General features: G+C 40.4%; 1 protein-coding gene across 11 annotated transcripts in view; it reads right to left on the reverse strand.

Moving 5' to 3' along the window:
- The window catches only part of mbnl1 (muscleblind-like splicing regulator 1), a 59,946-nt gene that overhangs the window by 17,581 nt on the left and 16,008 nt on the right, over window positions 1–26,357 (reverse strand). For all 11 annotated transcript variants that reach the window (XM_089008096.1, XM_089008097.1, XM_089008099.1 and 8 more), the window contains exons 3-4: window positions 868–1,038; window positions 400–621 (exon numbers count right to left, since the gene is read on the reverse strand). In XM_089008096.1, the coding sequence (XP_088864222.1) occupies window positions 400–621; window positions 868–1,038 (393 nt within the window). The remainder of the gene's footprint in view (window positions 1–399; window positions 622–867; window positions 1,039–26,357) is intronic.

Below are 26,357 nucleotides of genomic sequence, written 5' to 3' on the forward strand. Positions count from 1 at the left end.
GGAAGTACAGTAAAGTCTCGTTATATCGATATCGGATATATCGATAGTTCCGGTTATATCGATACTATTTCTATGCACGCACGGAGAAAATTACATGCAAACAGGGTCGGATATATCGATAGTCCCGGTTATATCGATATTTTTTCGGACTCCCTTGAATATCGATATAACGAGACTTTACTGTAACTGAAATAGATAGAAAGTTAGCTAATATATAGCTAATAGCTAGCCAAAGACGAAAAGTCTGTTGGCAGTTTTGATGGTGAAAAGCACTTTTTTTGTTTGTTTAACATAAGGATGGATTGGGATGTTGCTTATCTTTCTGAGTTAAACCCAACAAACACTCCATAAAGTGTTAGTTCACAGTATTAGTTCATTTCAAGAGAAGTTAGCCGTTACCTCAAGTCTGTCTGTTCTCAAAAGCTTCTGAGCTGCAGCGGCAGCGTTGGGGACTTGGCTGACGACGGGGCTGGAAGCCATGAGGACTGGGGTGCTGGGCAGGATCTCCGGGGGCATCAGGCCTGGCGACACGGGGCTCAGGTAGGGATTAAAGGCCGCGGCTGCAGCTGCGGCCGCCGCGTTGGCGTTAGTGGCCAGGCCGGGCGTCACGGAGAACATGGGCTGAAGTGAAGGATGGGAGGAATGTGCTCAGGGTGAACAGAACAGATTTTGTTTGTGTAGACAATAACAGAACACAGGTGTCAAAGTCGAGGCCCGGGGGCAAAATCCGGCCCGCCACATCATTTTTTTCGGCCCGCGAAAGCAAATCAAACTTGTGAAATTCCATGATGCTTGCTAAAATCCTAACTAATGATTGGCGACCCGTTGTACTTGTATAATTGCGTGATTGCGGGTGTGTTTTCTCACCATGGGCGGTAGCTGCGTGGCAGGCATCATGGCGTTAGCGAGCTGCATTTGTTGAGCCAGCATGACCATGTTCTTCTGCTGGATCAGGTTGTTTCTGCCATTGATCTCCAGTTGGTTCTTTAGGTGCGGAGGAGGGTGCAGGTATTTGCAGTTCTCTCTAGAACAGCGGCCCTGGAAAAGGAAGGACAACGGTTTACATTACATTATCAGTATTTATTGGGCACTCATTCGCTGCCATTCCCGAATTTGTTCTGCTTTTTCCTGGGGGGTGCCAATAAAGCGCTCGTCAGACCCCTGGCAATGTTTTTCCTGTTCCACGAGGGGGCAGAATTAACCTTTTGCCCATGTCAGCGCTTTGTTCCAGCTTCAGCTGTTGTTAAAGCACTATATAAATCAATATGTAGGGTATTGTATTGTATTTTGTACAGCCGCCCCATTTCAAGCTGAGATAACTCCAGACCCATATAACTTAGTAATTAACTTTTTATCTTGAAAGAAAGAAGATAGAATCAGGTTTCTTCCACTGAACTGAATGCGTATGTAGTCCTAAAACTTAATATTCTGTAGGCCCTGCAATTTGAGTGAAAATGACAAAAACCCTGGCACTCGAGCGGGCACATTTTGGCAATGAATGACTTAAAAGGCAAAATCGCTCATGTGAAATTGAAAGCGAGTCTTGTAAATGTGTCATTTCATCTATCCCTCAAGATGGACTACGCTGGAATTGGGTGACCACTATTCTGGGGTGTACTCGGACCCTTGTCTAAAGTCACCTGGGGTAGGCTTTAGTTTTACAACAACTTGATACAGAGGACAACTTTATCAGAATGAGAAAGTATTTAATAGTCCCACAATGGGGAAATTTGCATACATAAATTTACATAGAGATATATTGATCCATAGCTTTTTATACTCTTGTGAAAATCCACAAAAAGGAATACCAGATAAACTAACCAGTTATTGGTCACCCTCGCAACTCTGGGTAGAACAAAAACCATGATCGGGAAGACAAGCTAGGCAAAATATTGTCAACTTAAAACGGGATTGGGTCAAAATTGTCCTATAAAGTCAACAAATCATTGATGAAGCAATATCAATGTTTTTTTTTTGTTTTTGGTAATGATCAGCGCAACGGTGATTGCCTTTGACCAAACTCCCTTTGTTTAGTTGTTTCCGCACATTGAACCTGCTATTCAATTTCGTTGTACATGCTTAGAATAATAACAATAAAGCTCGTCTGATTCCGATTTTTGCTTGTCGCAATCACTTTTTTTTTGGCATCTAACATGACCGGAATGAGACAACTATCCTTTTTTTACATACATGAAAAAGCATTAATGCATGCTCTCAGGGTCACGCAACAGGTGGCCCGAGTACATACGACACATCACATGACGTAAAGGCTAATAGACAAATAACGTTTGGAATAGACCGACATGCCCAAACGCCTGCTTGACCTCACTGAGCAGCCCCCACAGGGAGACATCTCAGTCCCTTATCATGACTTCACTCTTCTTCACTTTCACTCATACTGGATTACCAGACAGGTGCAAGGGTGAGGGTGAGGGGGATCATGGCAAAGAAGTGCACTTTGATTGCAGGGAGGTGGGGGTGAGGTGGGTTGGATTCACTTTTTGTACCCTTCAGAGTGAAGTTGCTGTCTCAAGTTGTTATTGGATCTTGCTGCGATTGAGATACACGGATCTAGCCGTATATAGCGGGCAAGTAGCATGACTGCAAATGAGAATGAAAACAAATTGTGTAAAATTACATTTAATGAAGGCTCTCTAAAATGCAAGAATCAAAAGAAGGGCGCAGAGAAATCCTACTGGACCCTCCGCACCCTGCTCACCACCTTTTCCAGCAACTCCCCTCAGGCAGGCGCTACAGATCCATGCGCACCAAAAATAGATTCTTCCCCCAAGTCATTAACTCTCTAAACAATAACCCAAATATAACTGTATAGTGCCTCTTTGAATTTTTTTTTTAATGATGATACTAGTGCAGCGTGTCCTACCGGAGACAAATTCCTTCTACATACTTGGCTAAAAACGATGATTCTGATTCTGATGTGCGAAAACGCTAATTAGACTGGATCATTTTAATTGCAAACACCACAAACTATTTCCAAAACGTCAGCATATTCCACTTAACTTAACTCATTCACTGCCAGACGATGTGTAAAAATGTATCCACTCCAGTGCCAGGGCTTTGGTCATTTTCACTCAAATTGCAGGGCCTACAAAATATTGAGTTTTAGGACTACATAAATATTCAACACAGCAAAGGAAACCTTCGACTTTCTTCTTTCATTGGAAAAAAAGAGGTACCGTAATTCCTAAATGACATGGGTCTGGAGTTTTATGAGCGTGAAATGAGGGCAGCTGTCCAAAATACAATGCTATACATACATAATGTCACGGTTTGCAAGGTGGTGATGGTTGTAGATCCCAAATAAGCAGGCAGGAGGGAGCAGCGGGTTGTATTTGACAAATTGTATCAAAATAAAGTCAGCAAGAACAAAATCTAAAACATCAAAGTCATCCGAACAGAAAAGTACAAAGTATCAAAGAAAACCATGAGTAAAAATCTGACAGGGTGAAGCAAACACATTCAGTGGAATACAGTCCACTGCAGTACAGTGCAATGACCCGACCCCCGGGGCCGTCAGCGCTATCCGTTGGTCGCCAACCAGAACGTGACAATCTGCCACAGATTGGAAAGACCAACACGTGTGAAGGTGCCGGCGGGGCCGACAGCGCCACCCGTTGGCCACCAACCAGATCGTGACACATATTGGTTTATATAGCGCTTTAACAACAGCTGAAGCTGTAACTAAGCGCTAACATGGATAAAAGGCAAATGCTGCCCCCTTGTGGCAGGGAAAAACATTGCCAGAGGTCTGACCAGTGCTTTATCAGCACCCCCCGCAAGGAAAACCAAAACCCGTACAAATTCGGGAAGGGCGCTCCACGTCATATTTTAAATTCAATGGCAGTGAATAATTTCAAAATAAATGAAAACACACAAAAATAAATGACAACATGCAATCTTTCCTCGATGCTTTTGAATAGCCGCTCGGCAAAAAGATTGCATAATTTATTAATAGTCTAGCTAAAGGTGCCTTTTTTTTATTTACTATAATTTATGTCAACGGTAAAGCTAGACTGAGCCGCAGAATTATCCTCACCTGGCTCGAAAGGTTGAAATTGCACACCATTAAGTGTTCTAATAGCGGCGTCATTCGGAGAATGTGAGTGGTAAGCAGTGCGGGTGATGGCGGTAAAGCGTGTGCTAAGGCGTGTGCGTTACGCAGATCACATAGCGTTCACCCCGCTTGACCCTCCCCGTTGCCAAACAGGATTCACAGTTGAGGGACTTTCATCATTCCGAATAAAAGTCTACTTTTGCTTGTAGCCACGACATATTCAGAACAACAACAACAAAAAAGATGTCCGACTGCAGCCGTATTATCTAAACAGCTGGAGCTGGCCCTGCGTCTGGGAACTGTGAAAAATTGGGCAAAATAATAATACATTTCATTTCTAAGCACCTTTCAAAACTCTCATGGTCAGTTTGCAGTCACAGGATACATTTTTTTCTGTGGGTGAGCAGCGGCAGCCACACGCGCCAGCGTTCACTCAACCTCGAATAACTGAAACAGATAGAAAGTTAGCTCGCTAGCTAATAGATAGCAACACGAGCCAGTCACTTTACATTCAGAAATGACATGTATTGTCTTTTGTCAATTGTCTGTCTTTCTTAGCCATATTATACAAGTGCCTTACACGCTGGGTCTGAGAGGACATTAATTTTATCTGTGATGTATGTCATGCATATTAGCATATTTGACAATAAAGCTGACTTTGATAGCTAGCTAGCTAGCTAGCTAATAGATAGCAACACGAGCTAGTGTTCACTCAACCCGGAATAACTCAAACAGATAGGAAGTTAGCTATCTAGCTAATAGATAACTAGTAGCTAGCTAGATAGATATCCAATAGCTATCAAATAGCCAGCTAGCTAATAGATAGCAACACGAGCTAGTGTTCACTCAACCCGGAATAGATAGAAAGTTAGCTAGCTAGCTAATAGATAACTAATAGCTAGCTAGATAGATAGTTAATAGCTAGCAAATAGCTAGATAGCTAGCTAATAGATAGCAACACAAGCCAGTGTTTACTCAACCCGGAATAACTCAAATAGATAAAAAGTTAGCTAGCTAGCAAATAGATAACTAATAGCTAGCTAGCTAGATCGCTAATAGCTAGCTAGGTAATAGATGGCAACACGAGCGAGTGTTCACTCAATCCGGAATAACTCAAATAGATAGAAAGTTAGCTAGCTGGCTAATAGATAACTAATAGCTAGCTAGCTAACAGATAGCAAATAGATAGCTAGATAGCTAATAAATAGTAAATACTGTAGTTAGCAAATACATCGCTAGCTAGGTAGAAATGATAAAGATACCCCGTTTGCGGTAGCTTGTCTGATCGTGACATCAACAGCCTCGAGTGGCAGCTCAAGGCGGTATCCACGGCAACAGAGCAGCCAGACACTCTCACATGACATCATGGTGCTTCCTTGAATTGTTTTTCATCACAGAGTCGCAAAGAAGCTTGACAACCAAAAATATTGAAAACTCCCACCACTCCCCTTCCGCCCCGCGGCAAGGGCTGGTCCGTGTAGACGTCTCCTGATTTAAACTCCCGTGTTCCTTCTTAATGAGTGTTGTTCACGCAAACATTATACAGTAGAAGGGGGGGGGGGGGACCGTTCATGTCTTAAAGTAATTACTTATCGACCCACAGGAAAGCAAAAGAGTTGTAAATGGGATGCTTGCAGACAAAATGGCGAATTAGGGCTGGGCGTTGTCAGCGTTTGATGGTGGTAGATGACTTTTAAAAGGACAACCGACATCACTTTTTTGTTTCCTAACTGACATCAGAAAAACGTTTTATAGCATCTAAAATACCCAAAACACGCAGTATGATATTTTTTGTCAAATGCAAAACACCAATAAAAATGACTTAAAGTGTCCAAAATCTGCAAAAAAAATGAACCCGGAAGTAGTCAGTTTCAGAAGGTCCCGCCCCCTTGTTCGTGGTGTCACCCCAAGCCTTGCTGGAGAATCAAAACAATGGCTTCAGATTCGGAGAATATGCTTTCTTGTTACTCATCCAGTTATGAATATGATTCAAATAGTTCTGAAGAGGAAAGCATACATGTTTGCAATCGAAGAATTTATTCCGTGCCATTTTGAGGTATCTGGGGCGGGAAATGTAGCACCAAAAAGAGGCAGAAAATGGTGACAAAACTCCGTGTAAGGAATTAATCAGCCCGTTTCCACAGGCTGATTAATTACAGTAAAGTCTCGTTATATCGATATTCAAGGGAGTCTGAAAAAATATCGATATAACCAGGACTATCGATATATCCAATCCTACGGCATGTAATTTTCTCCGTGCGTGCATAGAAATAGCATCGATATAACCGGGACTACCGATATATCCGATATCGATATAACGAGACTTTACTGTACTTACATGGGGCTTTGTTGCCCTCTTCTGCCTCTTTTTGGTGCTACACGAAGTTTTCAGACTAAACAAGTACAGCAAAATGCATTGACGTGATGGAAGGACTGCTACAATGTGTTCTTTTTTTCGGTCAGGGGCATTCCTTCAGTGACGTAACGTGAGGACTCGTCACTTTACTCAAAAACAATATTCAGCGTGAGTCTTAAAACGTAAAATATAGCTATATGAGGTGGAATCTTTGTAAAATATGCTCAGTAGAAGTCATTTGAAGGCAATTTACAAATTATGGACACAACTTGTCCGGAGACGTCGGTTGTCCTTTAAAATGTGATAGAAATGGCATTCAATAAGGTCTTAATTATAATAAATAAATAAATAAAAATACATATATAATAATAAAACAACAATAATTATTTCTATATATATAATATTTTTTAAAATTAATTGTATTAAAATAAAAAATAAAATATACCGTATTTTATGCACGATAATGAGCACCTAAAATATTGTTTTTTTCAAAAGCTAACCATGCGCCTCATAATCCGGTGCGCCTTATGTATGGAAAATATTTTAAAATATGTCATTCATTGAAGGTGCCCCTTATAATGTGGTGCACCTTATGTATGGAAAAGATTTTAAAATATGTCATTCATTGAAGGCGGTACTTATAATGTGGTGCGCCTTATGTCACGTCTGGAACGCCCCAAACCGAGATAGCGACACACAATGCATTTTGGGCACTTTGTTTGGTCTGAAAACTTCGTGTTGATGGCGAAATTAGAAGGAAAACAAATAAATAACGAGATGGTGAATCATTGTGTGTTGCACCAAAACTACTATTTGATACGAGCTGACAAATTCCCAGCAGACAAATCAGCCCATTTTCAACGGAGCTTGGGCGCCATCTTGTGCATTTTCTGGGATGCTACATTGGAGTCCTAATGGCTCGAATTGATACGGGAAGACTTCTTTAATCGATTCCAAACATTTATGCTTTCCTCTTCAGAACTATTTGAATCATATTCATAACTGGATGAGTAACAAGAAAGCATCTTCACCGAATCTGAAGACGTCCAAGCGTGATGTCACGAACAAGGGGGCGGGACCTTCTGAAACTCGGTATCTCCGAGGTCATTTTGAAGTAGTTTTGGGACACGAACTCATTTTTATTGGTGTTTTGGATTTGACTAAAAATATCAGCCTGCGTGTTTTGGGTATTTTAGATGCTAAAAAACGTTTTTCTGATGTCAGTTAGGAAACAAAAAAATGGTGTCGGTTGTCCTTTAATTAAAGACTTAACCAGAGAGGGATTTTTTTTGCAGGGATTCTCATTACATACATATTACATAAACATAAAGAACGGCTGAACCAACCATGATTATTGACTCCTGATTTCAAAACCACAATTTTTCCCCCTTGCAATGTCTTTGCAATACGTGAAGGTGGCGCTCAACACGCATGAGTCCTGTTCCCCTTGGCAAAATCCAGGTCAAAGAAGAAAACAAAATGTGTCCTGCAGCCTGATTGAGGACGTTCGGTTGTTTAAAAAAAAAAAAAAAAAAAAAAAATGTCCCGCCCGCATCGCGAACTTGTCCAACTCTCACGATTGAAATTGTTACACACCCTCGCTTTAGGAACTTTGCAAGGTTTGAGCAAACAATGAAGTGAGGTGAAAAGAATGCTGGGCGGGGCTGTGTCCCATCCTTTTTGGAGAGGAGAGGAGGCATGCGGTAAGCGGTATGCATGAGGAACCATTCATTTTGCTTCACCTACACCATCTGAGCGACTCCCATGGCAAAAACAGAAATAGTCTACTTTCCCCTAAAGGAGAAAAAAAAAACAAAAGCGCAGCAGACAACGCAAGTCCGTTATACAATCCTGCTGCTGTTTGCCTATCAAACATTTAGCAGCATTTTTGATCGCTCTGATGCTAATGTTTGGATTTATTTTGCAAGATGAAATCCGACGGTTGTTAAAGGACAACCGACGTCTCCGGACAAGTTGTGTCCATAATTTGTAAAATGGCTTCAAATGACTTCTACTTAGCGTATTTTACAAAGATTCCATCGCGTAAAGCTATATTTTACGTTTTAAGACTCGCGCTGAATATTCAGGAAGTCTTGTTTTTGAGTTGGTGACGAGTCCGTACGTGACGTCACTGAAGGAACGCCCCTGACCGAAAAAAAGGACACATTGTAGCAGTCCTTCCATCACGTCACGTGCTTGTGCTAGCTATATTTTACGTTTTAAGACTCGTGCTGAATATTCCGGAAGTCTTGTTTTTGAGTTGGTGACGAGTCCTCACTCTACGTCACTGAAGGAACGCCCCTGACTGAGAAAGGACATACCTTGCATCACCTCAATGCATTTTGCGGTACTTTGTTTGGTCTGAAAACTTCGTGTTGATCCGAATAAAGCATATTTTCCGAATCTGAAGCCATTGTTTTGATTCTCGAGCAAGGCAAGACATCTTGCCGTGATTCCATGAACAAGGGGGCGGGACCTTCTGAAACTGGCCACTTCTGGTTTCAAATTGAAGTACTTTTAAGACACTTTAAGTCATTTTTATTGGTGTTTTGCATTTGACAAAAAATATATACTGTGTGTTTTGGGTATTTTAGATGCTATAAAATGTTTTTCTGATGTCAGTTGGGAAACAAAAAAGTGACGTAGGTTGTCCTTTAAGTGTTTGTTAATAAACGTTTGCATGGACTTGTATAGACATGGTTAAAAATAATCATAAAATGAGACCACACCTAGTTTCTTCATCCTGCTCATTTTAAAGGCCTCGTAAAATTAGAAGTGCTTTTATGTGACAACCAAGACAACCAAGCGTTGAAGAGCCGATTGAGACATTTGGTTTCATTGATAATAACCAAAATACATGTTCATGTTCTCATATCACTAGCGATGTCATTGTTGTGCCCCCCCATTTAAATTCATAAACATTTTAAAACTGTACTTTTAGGTGCTCCATGTTTGTTTTTGTGTCACTTGCTACTCATTTGATATATTTTTCATGGCACCCGACACTTAAATGAAAAAGAAATTGAAGAAAATATGCCAATTCTTGTGATTAACTCATTCACTGCCAGACGATGTGAAAAAAATGTGTCCACTCCAGTGCCAGGGTTTTTGTCTACATAAATAATTCAATGCAGCGTAAGAAACATTACACTCTCTTCTTTCATCAGATAGAAAGCGTTAATTGCTAAGTTATATGGGTCTGGAGTTATCTGGGTTAGAAATGGGGGTGGCTGTACAAAAATACATATTGATTTATATAGCGCTTTAACAACAGGTGAAGCTGTAACAAACCGCTAACATGGACAAAAAGCAAATGCTGCCCCCATGTGGGAGGGAAAAACATTGCCAGAGGTATGACCAGCGCTTTATCGGCACCTCCGGGAAGAAAAAAAAAGACACAACCCGAACAAATTCGGGAATGGCGCTCCACGTCATGCTTTTCAATTCCCGAATGAATTCAAGAATGGCAGTGAATGAGTTAATTAAAAAATTCGACAAAGCTACAAAGTTACTATTGTAAAATCGTCCAATCCAAATATCGTTTTAATGCAAAAAAAAAAAACCCAAATCACTTTCAGGTGTTCTAGTAGGCCTTTGCTGTCATTTTTTTTCCTCATCGCTGTTTTTGGCATGGTACGATGGAAGCCAGTTTGAAGTTTTGGAACATCAATTCCAATAGGTATGTTTGGCGCTAACAACACCGCTCATTATCAAAAAGGAACACTTAATGATGCACGACGGTGCTAGCAACCTGCTATGGGGTTTGTTTTTCTTCAGCTCAAACTGGTTGAAGGAATTAGGAACAGTTCCAAATAGTCGTCAGTGTTATAGTTAAAAAAAACATACAGTAAAGTCTCGTTATATCGATATTCAAGGGAGTCCGAAAAAATATCGATATAACCGGGACTATCGATATATCCGACCCTGCGCGCATGTAATTTTCTCCTTGGGTGTATAGAAATAGTATCGTAATAAGCGGGACTATCGATATAACCAATATCGATATAACGAGACTTTACTGTATGTGCTTTTGATAAATAAATATCCTCTAAAAATGTCAGGAAAAGCCTACTTGAACATCAGGAAATTATTTGTAGTTTTCCATGGCAATTTAAATTGTGGTATGTGTGTGCTGACTGCCAAAGAAGGTTAGCTTGAATGTGCCCAATTCAATCTGAACACAACCACAGCCCAGTTATAAACTAAAACATCATATTTACATCTCGTGATAATTAGGATCCCGTTCAGCGTTATCTTTAATGTTCTGTCATACGGTAGGGATGATTTAGATCACAGTATGTGAGGCTCGACTGTTCTCCAGCCCGCGTTCCAGTGACTTTTGTCCAAACATACACGGAGATGAAAGTGCTTTCTCCTCTTTCGCACACTGTGAATGAAGCTTTGTGTTGACGGCCAGCAGCAGCTACTCAAAGGCTCACGCCCAGTGGTTGGTATTTGTTAAACATGCCCTACCTCAAATAGCCTACGGCAGAAAAGTGCTGGAAAAAAATAGTACTGTATATGTATACACGAAGTATATTAATATATTGTGTATAACAAAATGATGACAAATTAACTCATTCACTGCCAGACAATGTGCAAAAATGTCTCCGCTCCAGTGCCAGGGTTTTTGTCATTTTCACTCAAATTGCAGGACCCACAGAATAGTGAATTTTAGGACAACGTGAACATTCAATTTACCGTAAGAAACCCTAGACTCTCTTCTTTCATCAGGAAAAAAAAGAGTTAATTACTAAGTTATATGGTTCTAGAGGTATCTGAGCTTGAAATTGGGGTGAGTGTACAAAATCAATAAAAATTAAAAAGGTCAATTGATAAAGTTAATTTACCGATGCAATCTTCAAGTCAAGTAAGGAAACTAGCTCGCTACCTAGCCAGCTATTTGTGTCAGGAAACATATTAGCTAGCTATCTATTAGCTAGCTAGCTAGCATTTATATCTTTTTGAGTTATTCCGGGATGAGTGAACGCTGGCGCGTGTGGCTGCCATTGCTCACCCACAGAAAAACTGATCCTGTGACCTTGAGAGTTTTGAAAGGCGCTTATAAATGAAATGTATTATTATTATTATTATTATTATTATTATTATTATTATTATTATTATGAATAATACATATTGATTTATATAGCGCTTTAACAACAGCTAAAGTTGTAACAAAGCACTAACATGGACAAAAGGCAAATGCTGTCCCCTCGTGGAAGGGTAAAAACATTACCAGGGGTCTGACCAGTGCTTTATCGGCACCCTCCGCAAGAATAACCAAAACCTGAATAAATTCGGGAATGGTGCTTCACGTCACACTTTTCAATTCCCAAATAAATTCAGGAATGGCAGTGAATGAGTTAAATAAAATAACCATATTCGCTTGTCTTAAAAGTCATCTAGCGTGAACATAATCAATTGGCTATCTATTAGCTATCTAGGTGGCTGGATAGCAATCTTGCTAGCTATCTATTAGCTATCCAGTTATTTAGCTGGCTAGCTATCTATTAGCTATCTAATAGTTGGCTAGCTCGCTTTCTATCTATTTGAGTTACTTCCGGGTTGAGTGAACGCAGGCGCGTGTGGCTGCCGCTGCTCACCCACAGAAAATCCTATACTGTGACTGTAAAGTGACCTTGAGGGTTTTGAAAGGCGCTCATAAAGGAAGTGTATTATTATTATTATTGGGAAAAAATAAAGACAATAAATATTGGAACATACAACACACACATATATATATATATATATATATATATATATATATATATATATATATATATATATATATATAATATTGCAACACATGTAGGCAGAAATTGGAACAATACTCACAGGCATACATTCTTTATCCTCTATCACTGCAGTCCATGTTAAGCGCTTTGTTACAGCTTCAGCTGTTGGTTGAAGAGCTATATAAAGCAATATGTATGTATGTATGTATGTATGTATATATATATTGCAGTTACAGAGTCTGCTTACAATAGTTGCGCCACTTTGTGTTGTAACAAGAATAATGCACAAGTAATCTTTCAAAATATAATTAAAAAAATAAAATTAACGCTTTGATGCAGAAAACCAAACACCCCTTCAATGGATGATGAGGTTGAGCAAATGCAAAACCCGACCAATTGCTAATACGATAACTGCACTTTGCAACTGTTTCTAAAAAAGAGTGAAAAATTGAGCCACGACAGCTCGGTTTACTTGTTGCCATCGCATGTCTATTTCTGACCAGTCATACCCATGCGGTGATGTGCATAGTAAACAAACACTGATGCTCACTGCGCTCACTACCCAGTGGTCAGAATCCAGGAACTGATATGTGATCATCAGGTTTTAAGAAGATATAGGCTCGTTAATCTACAATAATAGTTACAGTTAGCCCCCAGTGACGCATTACCACCCTGACAGAACAATGACACAAAGGATTATGGGTGAGAGTTCAGCTATCAAATGAAAACACATACCGGCATTCCAAATCTTGATTGATAATTGTGTGGAAATTTGAGTTTGGAAGAATGGACGGAACGGACATATGTTACATGTTGGGACACATGCAAGTAATACTAGACATGGAAAGAAATACAGTGATACCTCAGTTTACGAACGCTTTAGCTCACAAACATTATATTCGCGAGCATATAGTCGTGGCTGATAAACTATTTTTCGTCTGACGAACTGAACCACACAGCGCCACAGTGGCTGGGGGACTAGTTTTCGGCAGATGAACACCAAACCACACGGCCGAACAGCGGTACAATGGCTAACGGACTAGTTTTCTTTGAGTGCAGACGTGGTTTCTTATCGAGTGGAGTACTTTTGCTATTATGGGTTCGAAAAAGACCCCACCACAGGCTAGTGTTAAGCCGAAGAGGACACAAAAGAAAATTACGGGCGAGCAGAAGAAGGAGATCATCGAAAAACATAAACAAGGAATACGTTTATGTGACTTAGCGTCCCAGTACCAGTACGCTAAGTCAACCATTGCTACGTGTGGCTAAGGGTGTTTCTGTCATGTCTAAGCAATGGTCTCAGGCAATAGAAGAGGTTGAAAAACGTCTGTTGATTTGAATTAACGAAAAGCAGCTAGCCGGGGACAGTGTGAGTGAGGGTATTATCGCCGGGAAAGCACGGCAACCTCACTCAAATATCATCAAGAGGCAACTACATCAACGACCATCACAAAAGTAAGTAAAACAACTTTATTATAAAGTCCAGTTTATTTATTTAATTACAATACAATAAATAAACATAAAATAAGGTATATTTTATGTAGTTTTAAGGCTTATTTAGTAGAAAATTATGTTTTATAGGGACCTGGGAACGGATTATTCTAATTTTTAGTGGTTTCTTATGGGAAATAAATGTTCGTCAGACGAACCTTTCGCCCGACACACACTTTCTGGGAACCAATTCAGTTTGTGAGTGAAGAATCACTGTACAGATTTGATCACAGTCCTTCACGCAACCTAATCATCCATGTCAATCAGGTTCGTTTGACACGTTTGAAGATAATTACTGAAACTATCACTGCGTCGTTGTCAGACACGAGTTGGCAAGAGTCCAGCAGAGAAAAGCGAGATGGATCTTAGAATCAACAGCCAGCCTGTGAACATGGTTGACGTGGCTACCTTTAGAGCGCCTTGTTGTCAGCCGTATATAATATAGACTTTGAAAACAACTCAGCATTTTGAGAGGTGAAAATAAAACCTGAGCGATATGCCACTTCACCTTCTCTGTGTCTTTGATGCAGGCTCTATTTTTGCGATTTCATCTGAAATTTCAATTTCAACTCTGGGATGCCTGCATTGTAAAATGTACATTCACACACACACACACGCACACGACAGTGCATTTACAGAATCAATCCCGCACATATTACACTAATCTGATCTCAAAAAAACGTTAATCCTATTCGAGGCTCTAATCCCACTGTCAACTGGCCTAATCCTGTTTCTGTGTGATTATCCCCTTTGGACTGGGCTCCAGCTAATGCAGGATCTTTTCACTCCTCCCTTTCCTGTTTTTATTAAGGATAAGAAAGCCGACAGCGTAGTAGGAGTAATTAAATTTGTTTCTCACACCGCTTTAAATTATGAGCAGACGATAACGTGAAGTAAAAGGAGAAAATACATTGGCTGCTTCTCAAGGTGCTCATTTAACTGAGTTAAGAATACTAGCATAATAATTAGATTGCTAATAGAGATGATATACAACCCTGTATGGCATCAGAACTGCCAGGATGAATGCCAGAACGGCCATTTTGAATGGATTTTGATTTCCGACCGTTTTGTCGGAACGGAACCCGGTCGTAACTCGGATGTTACCTGTAAATAAATATAAATTTGTCCCAGGCAACATAAACATGACCATTAGTAAAATGATCGCGGACGACGATCATTAAAAAAAAAAAAGCAAGCAGAACCCAGGCCATTTTGTGTACCTCTAATTAGATTTTTAAGAAACCACGGCGCCTGAGCAAGAACACCCAATCAGAGCCAGAAGGTGTGACGGACAATTGGCACTCTCTGAGCCAATCACAGACACGACACACCCTTGCAATTTAATAATAGCTACTGCAGCATAACCCCGATTAGCAATGTTATTTGGATCAACACAACAAAATAAATGTAGTTCAGAAAATAAAACACTTCTATGTTGTAGGCTGAATTGTAGTCAAAAGTGGCCAACAACCAGAGGTAATGTCAACATTATTTAAAGACAAAGTTATGACGCAGCGCAACCGTGTGAATAGGAGCACCAAACTTTAGATGAAATATCACCAGTGACATTTTAACAACTTATCATAATAATAAAAAAAAGTAATTTCTTATCAATCGGAATGCAATGCATGCATGAAAGAGACCGGCGGAGCAATAAAAATGTTGACAGGCCCAGACGCTGCCATTTTATGAAGGAATGTAGTTATGAAAACAAAACAGCGGCACGGTTACAGCAGCCGGATTAAATAATAAAACGAGTCAGTTATCAACTACGATTCGGTTGCCGGTGACAAGGGGCTAGTGGCGGCCAGTTAGCGTGTGTAGCTTCTGGCATCTGTCTTTCATGTTCGGCAACATGTGAAGGTAAGGGGCTGAGTAAAACCTGACTGACGTCGCTAAACGCTCACGTGACGGAAGGCCGGCTTGCGCGGGTGTTGAGTAAATGAAATAAATGCCCCGGGGTGCGATCCTCACCAGTCAAGTGGGAGGATAATAGCTGAGTTGTATTGTCTGTAGGTGGGATTGCAGGCGTGTCATGCCAGTCAGAGGAAAAAAAAAAAAAATAAAACAGAGCCCTGGTAAAAGTATAATGCGATTATGGCGAACTACAGAACCAGAATAGTAACCAGGCAGTGATAAGAGGCAGTCACAGGGCCAAGGTGACACCAATATTCCTTACTGATGGCCAACCAGGTTAAATCTAGCCTGCATTGAATATCTAACACAGCCTTGCTTCGTTGAGCGGAAACATGCGTATGTGGACCGGTCGCTGCTTGGAATTGAAGCGGATTTACGTGGGACAGGAGATGTGACAGATGTGAGACAATCTCTTTTCGATTAAATGGATGCTACAGCTTTGTTTGCTTTCATAACTTATCTTGTAGCAGACGTGCACATTTCACCATGACGTCCCTGATCCACAGGTGAAAAGGATGCTTTGATCCTCTCCTCTTTCATCTAGAACTGCTTCATTCGACAAATAGGGCGCAGGAAGTGCTCAGGATTGTATGACTTTCTGTGTCTTTGCGTTGTCATATTATTTGTTATTTTGACTTCAAGATGGCGGCGCGAGAGTCGATGCCTTGGCAGTAGCTCCTGTATTTGTTTTTCTACTTCTTTCTTTCCTTTCTTCTCATAACTTTGCTGCTGTGAGTTGTCAATTTCTCCACTGCAAGACTAATAAAGTCTAATCCAAAGAACAAAAAAATGCACTTCAACACAATGGCGCAAGGTACAAAATTATCCTGCGTGTGTATAGGTGAACACTTACAAATGTAAACGGGGCAAATGGTTAAAATGTCTTGTTTTCAGCCTATATCCTCTTTCAAAACAATGTTCTATAGGGAAAAATGGATGACCTGAATTCACTGTCCTTGACTGCAGCTGCCATGACAGCAGCTCCTGTATTTTATTGTTCTACTTCTTCTTTTCCTTTCCTCTTCCTTTCATCAATTTTTGCCTTACCACTTTGGTAACAATGTTGAGGAAAATAGTTTCTCACTAAATACATGCTTGTCATTTCAATTTTGCACTGGTGCCTTTCAGCACGACGTGTTTGGAAACTTTTCGGTTGTGAATGTCCTCTATGGCTCCGCAGATCCCTCGGCGGTGATGGAAGAGATTTGCTGCATGCTTATTTATGTTTGTAAGAGGCAGCCAACAATAATGTTTTGCTCAAGTATTGGAATAGCATTCAGAAAATGCTCTGTTGAAATGATTGATTGTTTCACCGTATGGAAGGATACACAGAAAGAACCTCAAGTCATAATTTAAGTGAAATTTTAAGACATACAGTGATACCTCAGCTCACGAACTTAATTGGTTCCCAGAAAGTGTGTGTAAGGCAAAAAGTTCATCTGCCGAACATTTATTTCCCATAAGAAACCATTAAAAATGAGAATAATCTGTTCTCAGGTCCCCATGAAACATAATTTTCTACTAAATAAGACTTAAAACTACACAAAATATACCTTAGTTTATCTATAATAAATGTGCTATTGTATTATAATTAAAGAAATAAACGTTACAGTATAATACAGTCATTTAATTTACCTTTGTGATGGTCATTGATGTAGTTGCCTCATGATGATATCAGAGTGAAGTTGCAGTGCTTCCTCGGCAATAATACCCTCACTCACAATGTCCCCTGCTAGCTGCTTCTTGTTAATCCAAATAAACAGAAGTTTTTCAACCTCTTTTATTGCCTGAGACCGTTGGTTAGACAACACAGAAACACCCTTAGCCACACGTAGTAATGGTTGACTTAGCACACTGGTACTGGGACGCTAAGTCACACAAACGCACACCTCGTTCGTGTTTTTCGATGATCTCCTTCTTCTGCTCGACCGTAATTTTCTTTTCTGTCCTCTTTGGCTTAAAACTAGCCTTTGGTGGGGTCTTTGGTGGGGTCTTTTCCAGTCCCATGATAGCAGAAGTACACCACACGATAACAAACCACGTCTGCACTCAGAAAGGGGGTGTGGAAAACTAGTCCGCCAGCCACCATGCTGCTGTTCGACCATGTGGTTTGGTGTTCATCCGCCAAAAACTAGTCCGCCAGCCACTGTGGCGCTGTGTGGTTTGGCTCGTCCGCCAAAAACTAGTTTGTATGCCAAGATTATATTCTCGCGAATTTAATGTTCGTTAGCAAAAGCGTTTGTTAACTGAGGTATCACTGTATATAAAATTGAATAATAATAATAATAATAATAATATATAGTCTTTTAAAATGGCGGTGATCTGCTTTCCAAAACAAATTGACTTTTGTCTCATCTGGTTTACATTTTCAAGCAAATACACTTAACAGCATTCCTGCTGACACCTCAGTCGCCACTGAGGAAATAATCTCGGGCAAAAATATGGCTGGAAGATTATTTAACAGGATCATTTGAGTGTCAACTGTCAAGGCATCACTATTTGCTCCTTGGCTGAACACATAGCCCTGAGGTGTTTATGTGGCACGCGTGCATAAGGGGCAAAATACACACGGGAGGTGGCAGGTCGACAGAGAAGTGCTCATTGTATTAGCAGCGTTCTAAAAGGGACCTAATGTGATGGCGGCACAGACTCAGGCTGACACGGAGAAGAAAAAGGGGTAGTGATCAGTGATCTGAGGAGGATGTACCGTACGCGCCGAACAACGGTCAGCGAAAGAATGCTTTGGTGGACAAAATATTAAAGTCACTGTGCAACTGCGTGCCAGGCATTATTCCGTGCTTAAAGTACAAACAACGCCTCCGGACAAGTTGTGTCCATAATTTGTAAAATCACTTCAAATGACTTCTACTGAGCGTATTTTACAAAGATTCCACCGCATATAGCTATATTTTACATTTTAAGACTCGCTCTGAATATTCAGGAAGTCTTGTTTTCGAGTTGATGACGATGCCTGACGTGACGTCACGTCTGGAACGCCCCTGACCGAGAAAGCGACACACAGGGCATTTTGGGTACTTTGTTTGGTCTGAAAACTTCGTGTTGATCTGTGTTGAAGGCGAAATTAGAAGGAAAAAACATAAATAATGCGATGGTGAATCGTTGTGTGTTGCACCAAGACAACTATTTGATATTCGCTGACACAAATTCCCAGCTGACAAATCAACCCATTTCCAACGGAACTTGGGCGTCATCTTGTGCATTTTCTGGGCGCTACAAAGGAGTCCAGACGCCTCAAAATGACACGGAAGGACTTCTTTAATCGATTGCAAACATGTATGCTTTCCTCTTCAGAACTATTTGAACTCACTAAGTCATTTCTATTGGTGTTTTGCATTAGACTAAAAATATCAGCCTGCGTGTTTTGGGTATTTAAGATGCTATAAAACATTTTTCTGATGTCAGTTAGGAAACAAAAAAAAAATGGTGTCGGTTGTCCTTTAAGAATAGAAGCAAGACAAACAATAGGGAGAGTAAAACAAAAGCTCTTGGAAGATAGGTTAGCTCTTAATAAAACCTGAGACGACGACAACCTTGCATTGTGTCATTAAAAAAAAGAGAGAGACAAAAAGCTTACTTTACAGAGAACTAAATTCCGGGCAAATTATTTCAAGAAGGATTTCGCCATAGTATTAAAAAAAATCCAATTAAGGATGGGGGATTTATGTGTAGGCTGCAATAGGCAGAAGTCTGTGTGGACCCCGTAGATGATCTGGATTACAACATCACTGCAGGATTGGCTTGGAAGTAACCATGGCGCTACTAAAAACAAACCTCGCTAATCATAGGGATAAAGAAGTCCTCAACTTGAAAACACATTTGTCTTAGTCAGATTACTAGGAGCAATACGATACTGCTAACAGGTGTCTTATCTTTTTTTTTTTTTTTGTTACTTTGCAAAGCCACATTTTCTTTGGACAAGCGCGAGGTGCCAAGCAAACAATGACAGGGTCTCACTTTTGCAAAATCTGCAGGTAAACGGTGGATGAACATATGATGATCACGATCAAAACGAACGATCGGTCAGTTTAGCATCAAATTAGCGTCAGGTGGGTGCTGTTGAACAGTCTGCGGCTGGATGGATGCATGGCTTGAGGAGCAGTGAGAAAAAAGGAGCGTCAGCGCAGAGCGCCTATGCGTATGGATGACGGTCGCGGCTTGGAATTGAAGCGGATTCACGTGGGACAGGAGATGTGAGTGAGACAATCTCGTTTTGAGTCAATGGATGCTACAGCTTTGTGTTTGCTTTCAAAACTTAGCTTGTAGCATATGTGCACATTTCACTATGACATCACTGATCCACTGGTGAAAAGGATGCTTTGATCCTCTCCTATTTCATCTAGAACTGATTCATATAACAAAAAGGGTGCAGCAAGTGCTTATGATTGAATGACTGTCAGTGTCTTTTTGTTGTCATACTATTTGTTATTTTAACTTCAAGATGGTGCCGCAAGAGTGGCTGCCTTTACAACACAGGTGTCAAAGTCAAGGCCCGGGGTCCAAATCCGGCCCGCAACATACTTTTTTTTCGGCCCGCGAAAGCAAATCAAACTTGTGAAATTCCATGATGCTCGCTAAAATCCTAACCAAAATTTCATATTTTTAGATGTAAACCACAATAACAGTGATTATTCCTGACTTCAGATTTGAAAACTAGTTATTCTTTAATTTGTTGTGCGCTCTATATTTAATATGTGGAGGGGATCAAACATTCTAATGGCTTCCCCAAATTCATTCATTCATTCATTCAACTACAATGTTGCCCGCGGCAAAAAAAAAAAAAAAAAAAGACTGACACCCCTGATTTCCAGCTCCGGTATTTTGTTTTTCTACTTCTTCTTTTCCTTTCATCACTTTGCTGCTGTGAAATGTAAATTTCTCCAGTGTGAGAGCAATCTAATCTAATCTAATCGCATCTTCACATGGCAACTTGATTCGCAAACTTTCAACAGGTGTGTTCACACCAAAAGATTTTATGAGTCCTGGACTTATTTATAACTTCTTTGTCATCGACTAAAAAAGGTAATTGCTACTTGAACGGGGGGCCATGTGCGTTGTATCATTTGATTTCATGCACGCCGTGTGACAGAAGTGTCAAATAGACATTAGCCCCCCTGAACCCAAAACGAACACAACCATACACTGAGAGCGGCGTGTTGATTTTACTCCCAAGCGAGAAAACCGCCGTCGAGTAGCAACGTAACTAATATTTACACCGCCGTGTATGTTTGCCTTCTACCTGACGGTGCTACCTAAGCGCTCCGCATAAACACGCTGTCATAGGCTGAGAAAAATAGGAGCTGAGTAGAAAGAAAGACAGAGAAAGGGAGAGAGGGAAGATAAGGTATGAAGGGCCTTCGGCTCTGTGGGAATGTAATCTTGGCTCGGAGTTGAAACCTGCTCCGACAGCGCCACTAACGCACACATAACACGCACGTGCATGTGCACACGGTCGGCCTGTTTTTGTGCACCAGTCAGACGTGATGATGGTGGGTGTGTCGGGCCAACCGGCAGACAGACTGCGAGGTTAATGGCACGGAGGTATGTGTTGAAACTTTGCTTGTTCCAGACCGTTACCATTCTGCTTGTTTTACGACAGAGTGGGCCTTGTTTGGTTGGATGAGACGCTGCTGCTGCTGCTGGTGGGTTCATACTAGGTCAGGGGGTGATGTCATTTGGCGAAAAGAGCACGCATTCATGTGTGCGCGCGCTCGTGCGCATGCATGTAATGTGACCCATGGGTGTGGCTTGAGGTAAAAAAAAAAAAACGGAGTGAGCAGGAAATCAAGATGGAGGGGAAAGTGAAAATAAGCACCAGTGGAAAGAAAATGGGTGACGAGAGTAGGCTTGCTTCAAGTCACTTTCTTCAAGGCATTTTTTCCATATAAAAAATAAAATAAAAAATTTGAAGAGGGAATAGGTGAATGTGTTTCTGTCGGGCTAATAACAGAGGTTCTACATAACGACCTAAATGATGCAGTTGGGACAATTACAACACTTCAGAAAAAAGAAAAAAGACCCATTGTGGCGAATTGTGCATTACTGGTGTATAAAGTACAACAACAATTAATAATAATAATAATGATCCATTTAATTTCTAAGCGCCTTTCAAAACTCTCAAGGTCACTTCACAGTCACAGGATAAGTTTTTCCGTGGGTGAGCACGCGCCAGCGTTCACTCAACCCAAAAGTAACTCAAATAGATAGAATGCTAGCTAATACATAGCTAATAGCTAACCAGCTAGATAGGTAATAGATAGCTACATAGCTAATATATACCCAGCTAGATAACCAGCAAGACAGCTCATAAATAGCAAATAGATAGCTAGCTAGGTAGCCAGCCTGATAGCAAATAGCTAGATAGCCAAATAGCAAGCTAGCTAGATAGACAGCTGGATAGCCAGATAACTAAAAAGAAGTGAATTAATGTGTCAAATGAATTGCATGTAATTTCTTCCTAATTTATATGGGTCCTATTCCTAATTCCTAAATTATATGGGTCTGGAGTTATCTGAGCTTGAAATGGGGGCGGCTGTACAAAATATAATACATTACATACATATTGATTAATATAGCGCTTTAATAACAGCTGAAGCTGGAGCAAAGCGCTAACATGGACAAAAGGCAAACGCTGCCCCCTTGTGGAAGGGAAAAAAAATTCCCAGAGGTCTGACCAGCGCTATATAGGCACCCTCCCGAAAAAAAAAAAAATCGGAAATGGCAGCAAATAAGTTAATGTACAGTATAAACATAACCACATGAGAAAGAAGCAATTATGCTTCCATTGTTTTTCTTGAACACAGTACACAAACATATTGTTGGGTTGAAAAGGTATGTGAGCCTTTGGAATTAATGGATGACACTCCTTTGGCAACAATAAACTAACATTTCCTGTAAATCAAAAGTGCATAACCGTCAGGAGGAAGAAGACCATTCCGCTGTACGAAACTGGATGAGTTGAGCAGTGTTTTTTGGAACGTTTGGGGTGAATCGTTTTCATTTGGTGCTAAGGCATCTTGATTGCATTCAATCAGAACTATAGTTCTAAGTTGTAGCCATTATCCTATTCAATCGGCGGACATACTGTAGAAGGTAGTTATCATGTGTTTTTTAAAATGTCCGCATGAGCTGACAGTAAAATATTCAAATGATCTTTAAAAAAAAAAACATCTCTTTGTTCCTATCTTATACCTAGCCATGGAATCCCAAACCATGATGTCCCCGCCACCATACTTCTCATATTTGAGGTTTTGGGCGGTCGTGTGCCTTTTTTTCTCCACTTAGCGTTTTGTATATTCCAAACAGTTGTTGAAAAACAAACGTTCACATGTAGACATAAATTCCATTATGTCCACATAAATTTGCCTGCAGTGTTTTGGAACACTCAGAGGCTTTTGTTAACTTTTTTTTTTTGGGGTGGGGGGAACAGGAGCTTCCTCCATGGTGTCCTTCAATGACATCCATTCTTGTTTTAATGTGTTACTTATTTTAGATTTGTCAACATCGATGTTAGCGTGCACCAGAGATTTCTGTAAGTCATTAGCCAATGCGCTATAATTTATTTATTTTTTATTTTGCACTGTTTTTGCAGTAATTTTTGCAGCCATGCTTAGGGAGAGTTTCTACAGTGTTGATCTTTCTTAATTTACAATCTGTTTTACTATGGGTTGATGACTAAAGGATTTTAGAAATATCTTTCTAGGTTCGTGTAAATTCACAATTTGGAATTGCAGGTATTTCACAAGAGATTCAGCATCAAGAATGGTACATCAATGCTTCTCAAGAATTCAAACATGGTGTTGTTATTTGGTTGCTTTACCCAACATGTCCTATCTCGCCGTATTAATTTGACTTGATCGTCACTCACTCCTGACTCCAATTAGCTGTTGCAAAAGTGAGTCGCCAAGGGGGTCACATATTTTTGTGTTTAGCAAAAACATTAAAACATAATCATCTATTGTCACGATCAGTATAAAGAACAGATTACATTAAAAAAAAAAACGTTCTAATTCCAAATGGTTTGCATATTTTTCTGAGTGTGAAAATAGTTGTATCTCTAAAGCTGACCAAATGAAAGAATGTAGCAAAGCAAAGTTAATATATCAATTACAAATTGAGAGGGAACGGCTCTTAACAGATTTTTGACGTTTTGTCTGAAATCGTCAATTCGATCAGTGTTGGCAAATTAAGATATTACGTCTCATCACAAAATATGTGTGCAATACATGTAAAATACTGGCTGATCATATACAGCCAATAAGACCTGTGGAAAGTGTACAGACATTCCGCAACTTACAAACAAGATACGTTCCGAACGGTCAATCGTAAGGTGAATTTGTTCATAAGTTGCTTCAGTGCTATATTTTGTATGAAATGTATGTTAAAAGCTCACATAAGTATGTTTAATGTTTATATAAGTGTGTTTAAGGCTTGTATAAGTAACCTGTATTGGTTTATCGATGACAAGGTTTCTTCAGCCATCTGTACTTCTTTGAAGGTGTCGGACGTTTCGCTTCTCATCCAAGAGGCTTCGTCAGCCAACTAAAATTTGCCGTTAGTTCCGACCCTATATATATCCTAATTGTATTGGTTTTAACTGAGAAATAGACATTGAATAAAATATATGATCTATAAAGATATGTACATGTACAACTGGAGAGAATAGTACCTACATATGTTAGAGAGAGAGAGAGACAGAGAAAGAGAGAGAGAGAGCTCTCACAGTGCCTCACGTCGGTATTAGCGGCGGAAAGAAGCACTACTCGGAAAAAGGTGCACAATACAAAATCTAACTTACAGCATCTCAGCCCGAACATTTTTCGACATACCCGCAAAAATGTCCGTATGTACCGTTGTTCGTAACTTGAATGTTCGTAAGTAGGGTAGTGTCTGTCGTACCATTCGCTGGTGTTTCACCACGGGACGTCTCATTACAACATTTTTCTCATGCAAGTGCAGCGAAAAAGATTAGCGTGTGAAATTACAACATAGCAACCAGTCTCTTAGTATATAAACATTCATTCCATCTGACATATTCGAGTAATTCCACCCGCATGCCCACTGCAGGAGCTTCACTTTTCAATCGTGAGTGTTACAAGCGTGACTATTAGCAAGGGTGGCACTTAACCTTTCGCTCAGGAGTTAATCATTAAAAAGTTACAAGCCAACTTTAAAATGAGGGGGTCCAGCCATGCCATTATCCTTCTCCAAATATTTACATCTCTTCCATGTCACTGAGCTGCCTGCGCTGCACCAAACAGATACTGTCTCACACAGCAGAGAGAGAGCAGTGTGTTGGATAATTTGACCACACGCCGAGGCAGATTTGAATGGAGTGGATTGTCTTCTTGGAGGGAGCTATCTAATTAATGTCATGTTTAAAAATAATAATGAATTCATAAATACATGTGGATTCTTTTCTGTCTAGTCTGGTACAAATTGCATTCCCAAATTCCCAAATGGACAGAAAAATATGTGTGGCGTGGAAAAAAAAGGGAAAAAACCAGGCCAGTGAGACAGACTGTTGGTGAAATGACAGAGTTTGGGTGTGACCTATTCAGCTATGCACAGCAGATCACGTGAGACCTGTTCTAATTATACACTCTCCAGAAGAAGGCCGATCCTCACTCACATGCAGTGAGAGCGAGCATCCGGATATCGAAGAGGCTGCAGGACAGTGAAAAGGGGGTGAGGTCAGTCAGCCCATGGCACAATGGGGGCGACGAACGACTTGAAAAAAAAAAAGTTCAGCAAGGATGTGAGTACAGTGATACCTCACCTCACGAACTTAATTGGTTCCCAGAAAGTGTGTAAGGTGAAAAGTGTGTATCCCAAAAATTAATTTCCCATTAAAACCATTAAAATTGAGAATAATCCGTTCCTAGCTCCCATAAAACAATTTTCTACTAAATAAGCCTTAAAACTACACAAAATATACCTCATTTTACGTATAATAAATGTGCTATTGTATTGTAATTACATAAATAAACAGTATTGTATAATAAAGTCATTTTATTTACCTTTGTGATGGTCGTTGATGTAGTTGCCTCTTGATGATATCCTGGTAAAGTTGCCGTGCTTTCTCTGTGATAATACCCTCACTCACACTGTCCCCTGCTAGCTGCTTATCGTTAATCCAAAAAGAGACCTTTGCTTAGACAACACAGAAACACAACACACACCTCGTTCGTGTTTTTCGATGATCTCCTTCTTCTGCTCAACCGTAATTTTTTTTGTGTCCTCTTTGGCTTAACACTAGCCTGTGATGGGGTCTTTTTCGGTCCCATAACAGCAAAAGCACTCCACTCGATAACAAACCACGTCTGCGCTCAAAGAGAGAGGGTGACAAAAACCAGTCCGCCAGCCACCGCGGCGCTGTGACCGTGTGGTTTGGTGTTCATCCGCCGAAAACGAGTCCGCCAGCCACCGTGGAGCTGTGTGGTTTGGTTCGTCCGCCGAACACTAGTCCACCAGCCAAGACTATATGCTCGCGAATTTAATGTTCGGAAGTTGAGGTATCACTGTACAGTACTGATGGGTTTGGGTTATGTCTGCGGCAAATGGAGACACACATATTCTGTCCTGTTTGCAATGTGTTTTTTTTTGTGTGGGGTTTAAATTTGCTACACTTTATTACAAGTGGGAAAAAATAGTGTTAAGTCAATCCAAGTACTAGTCAGAGTCCCATAATAGGCCCCTTGGTTCACTCAAACAACCCCTATATGTCTGCTACTTACTCCTTTCCGCTCGGTTGCCGATTCTGTCA

The sequence above is a fragment of the Hippocampus bargibanti genome, linkage group LG11 (genome assembly GCF_051943395.1).
Source record: "Hippocampus bargibanti isolate YZ-2025 linkage group LG11, ASM5194339v1, whole genome shotgun sequence".
In the NCBI taxonomy this organism is placed as follows: domain Eukaryota; kingdom Metazoa; phylum Chordata; class Actinopteri; order Syngnathiformes; family Syngnathidae; genus Hippocampus; species Hippocampus bargibanti.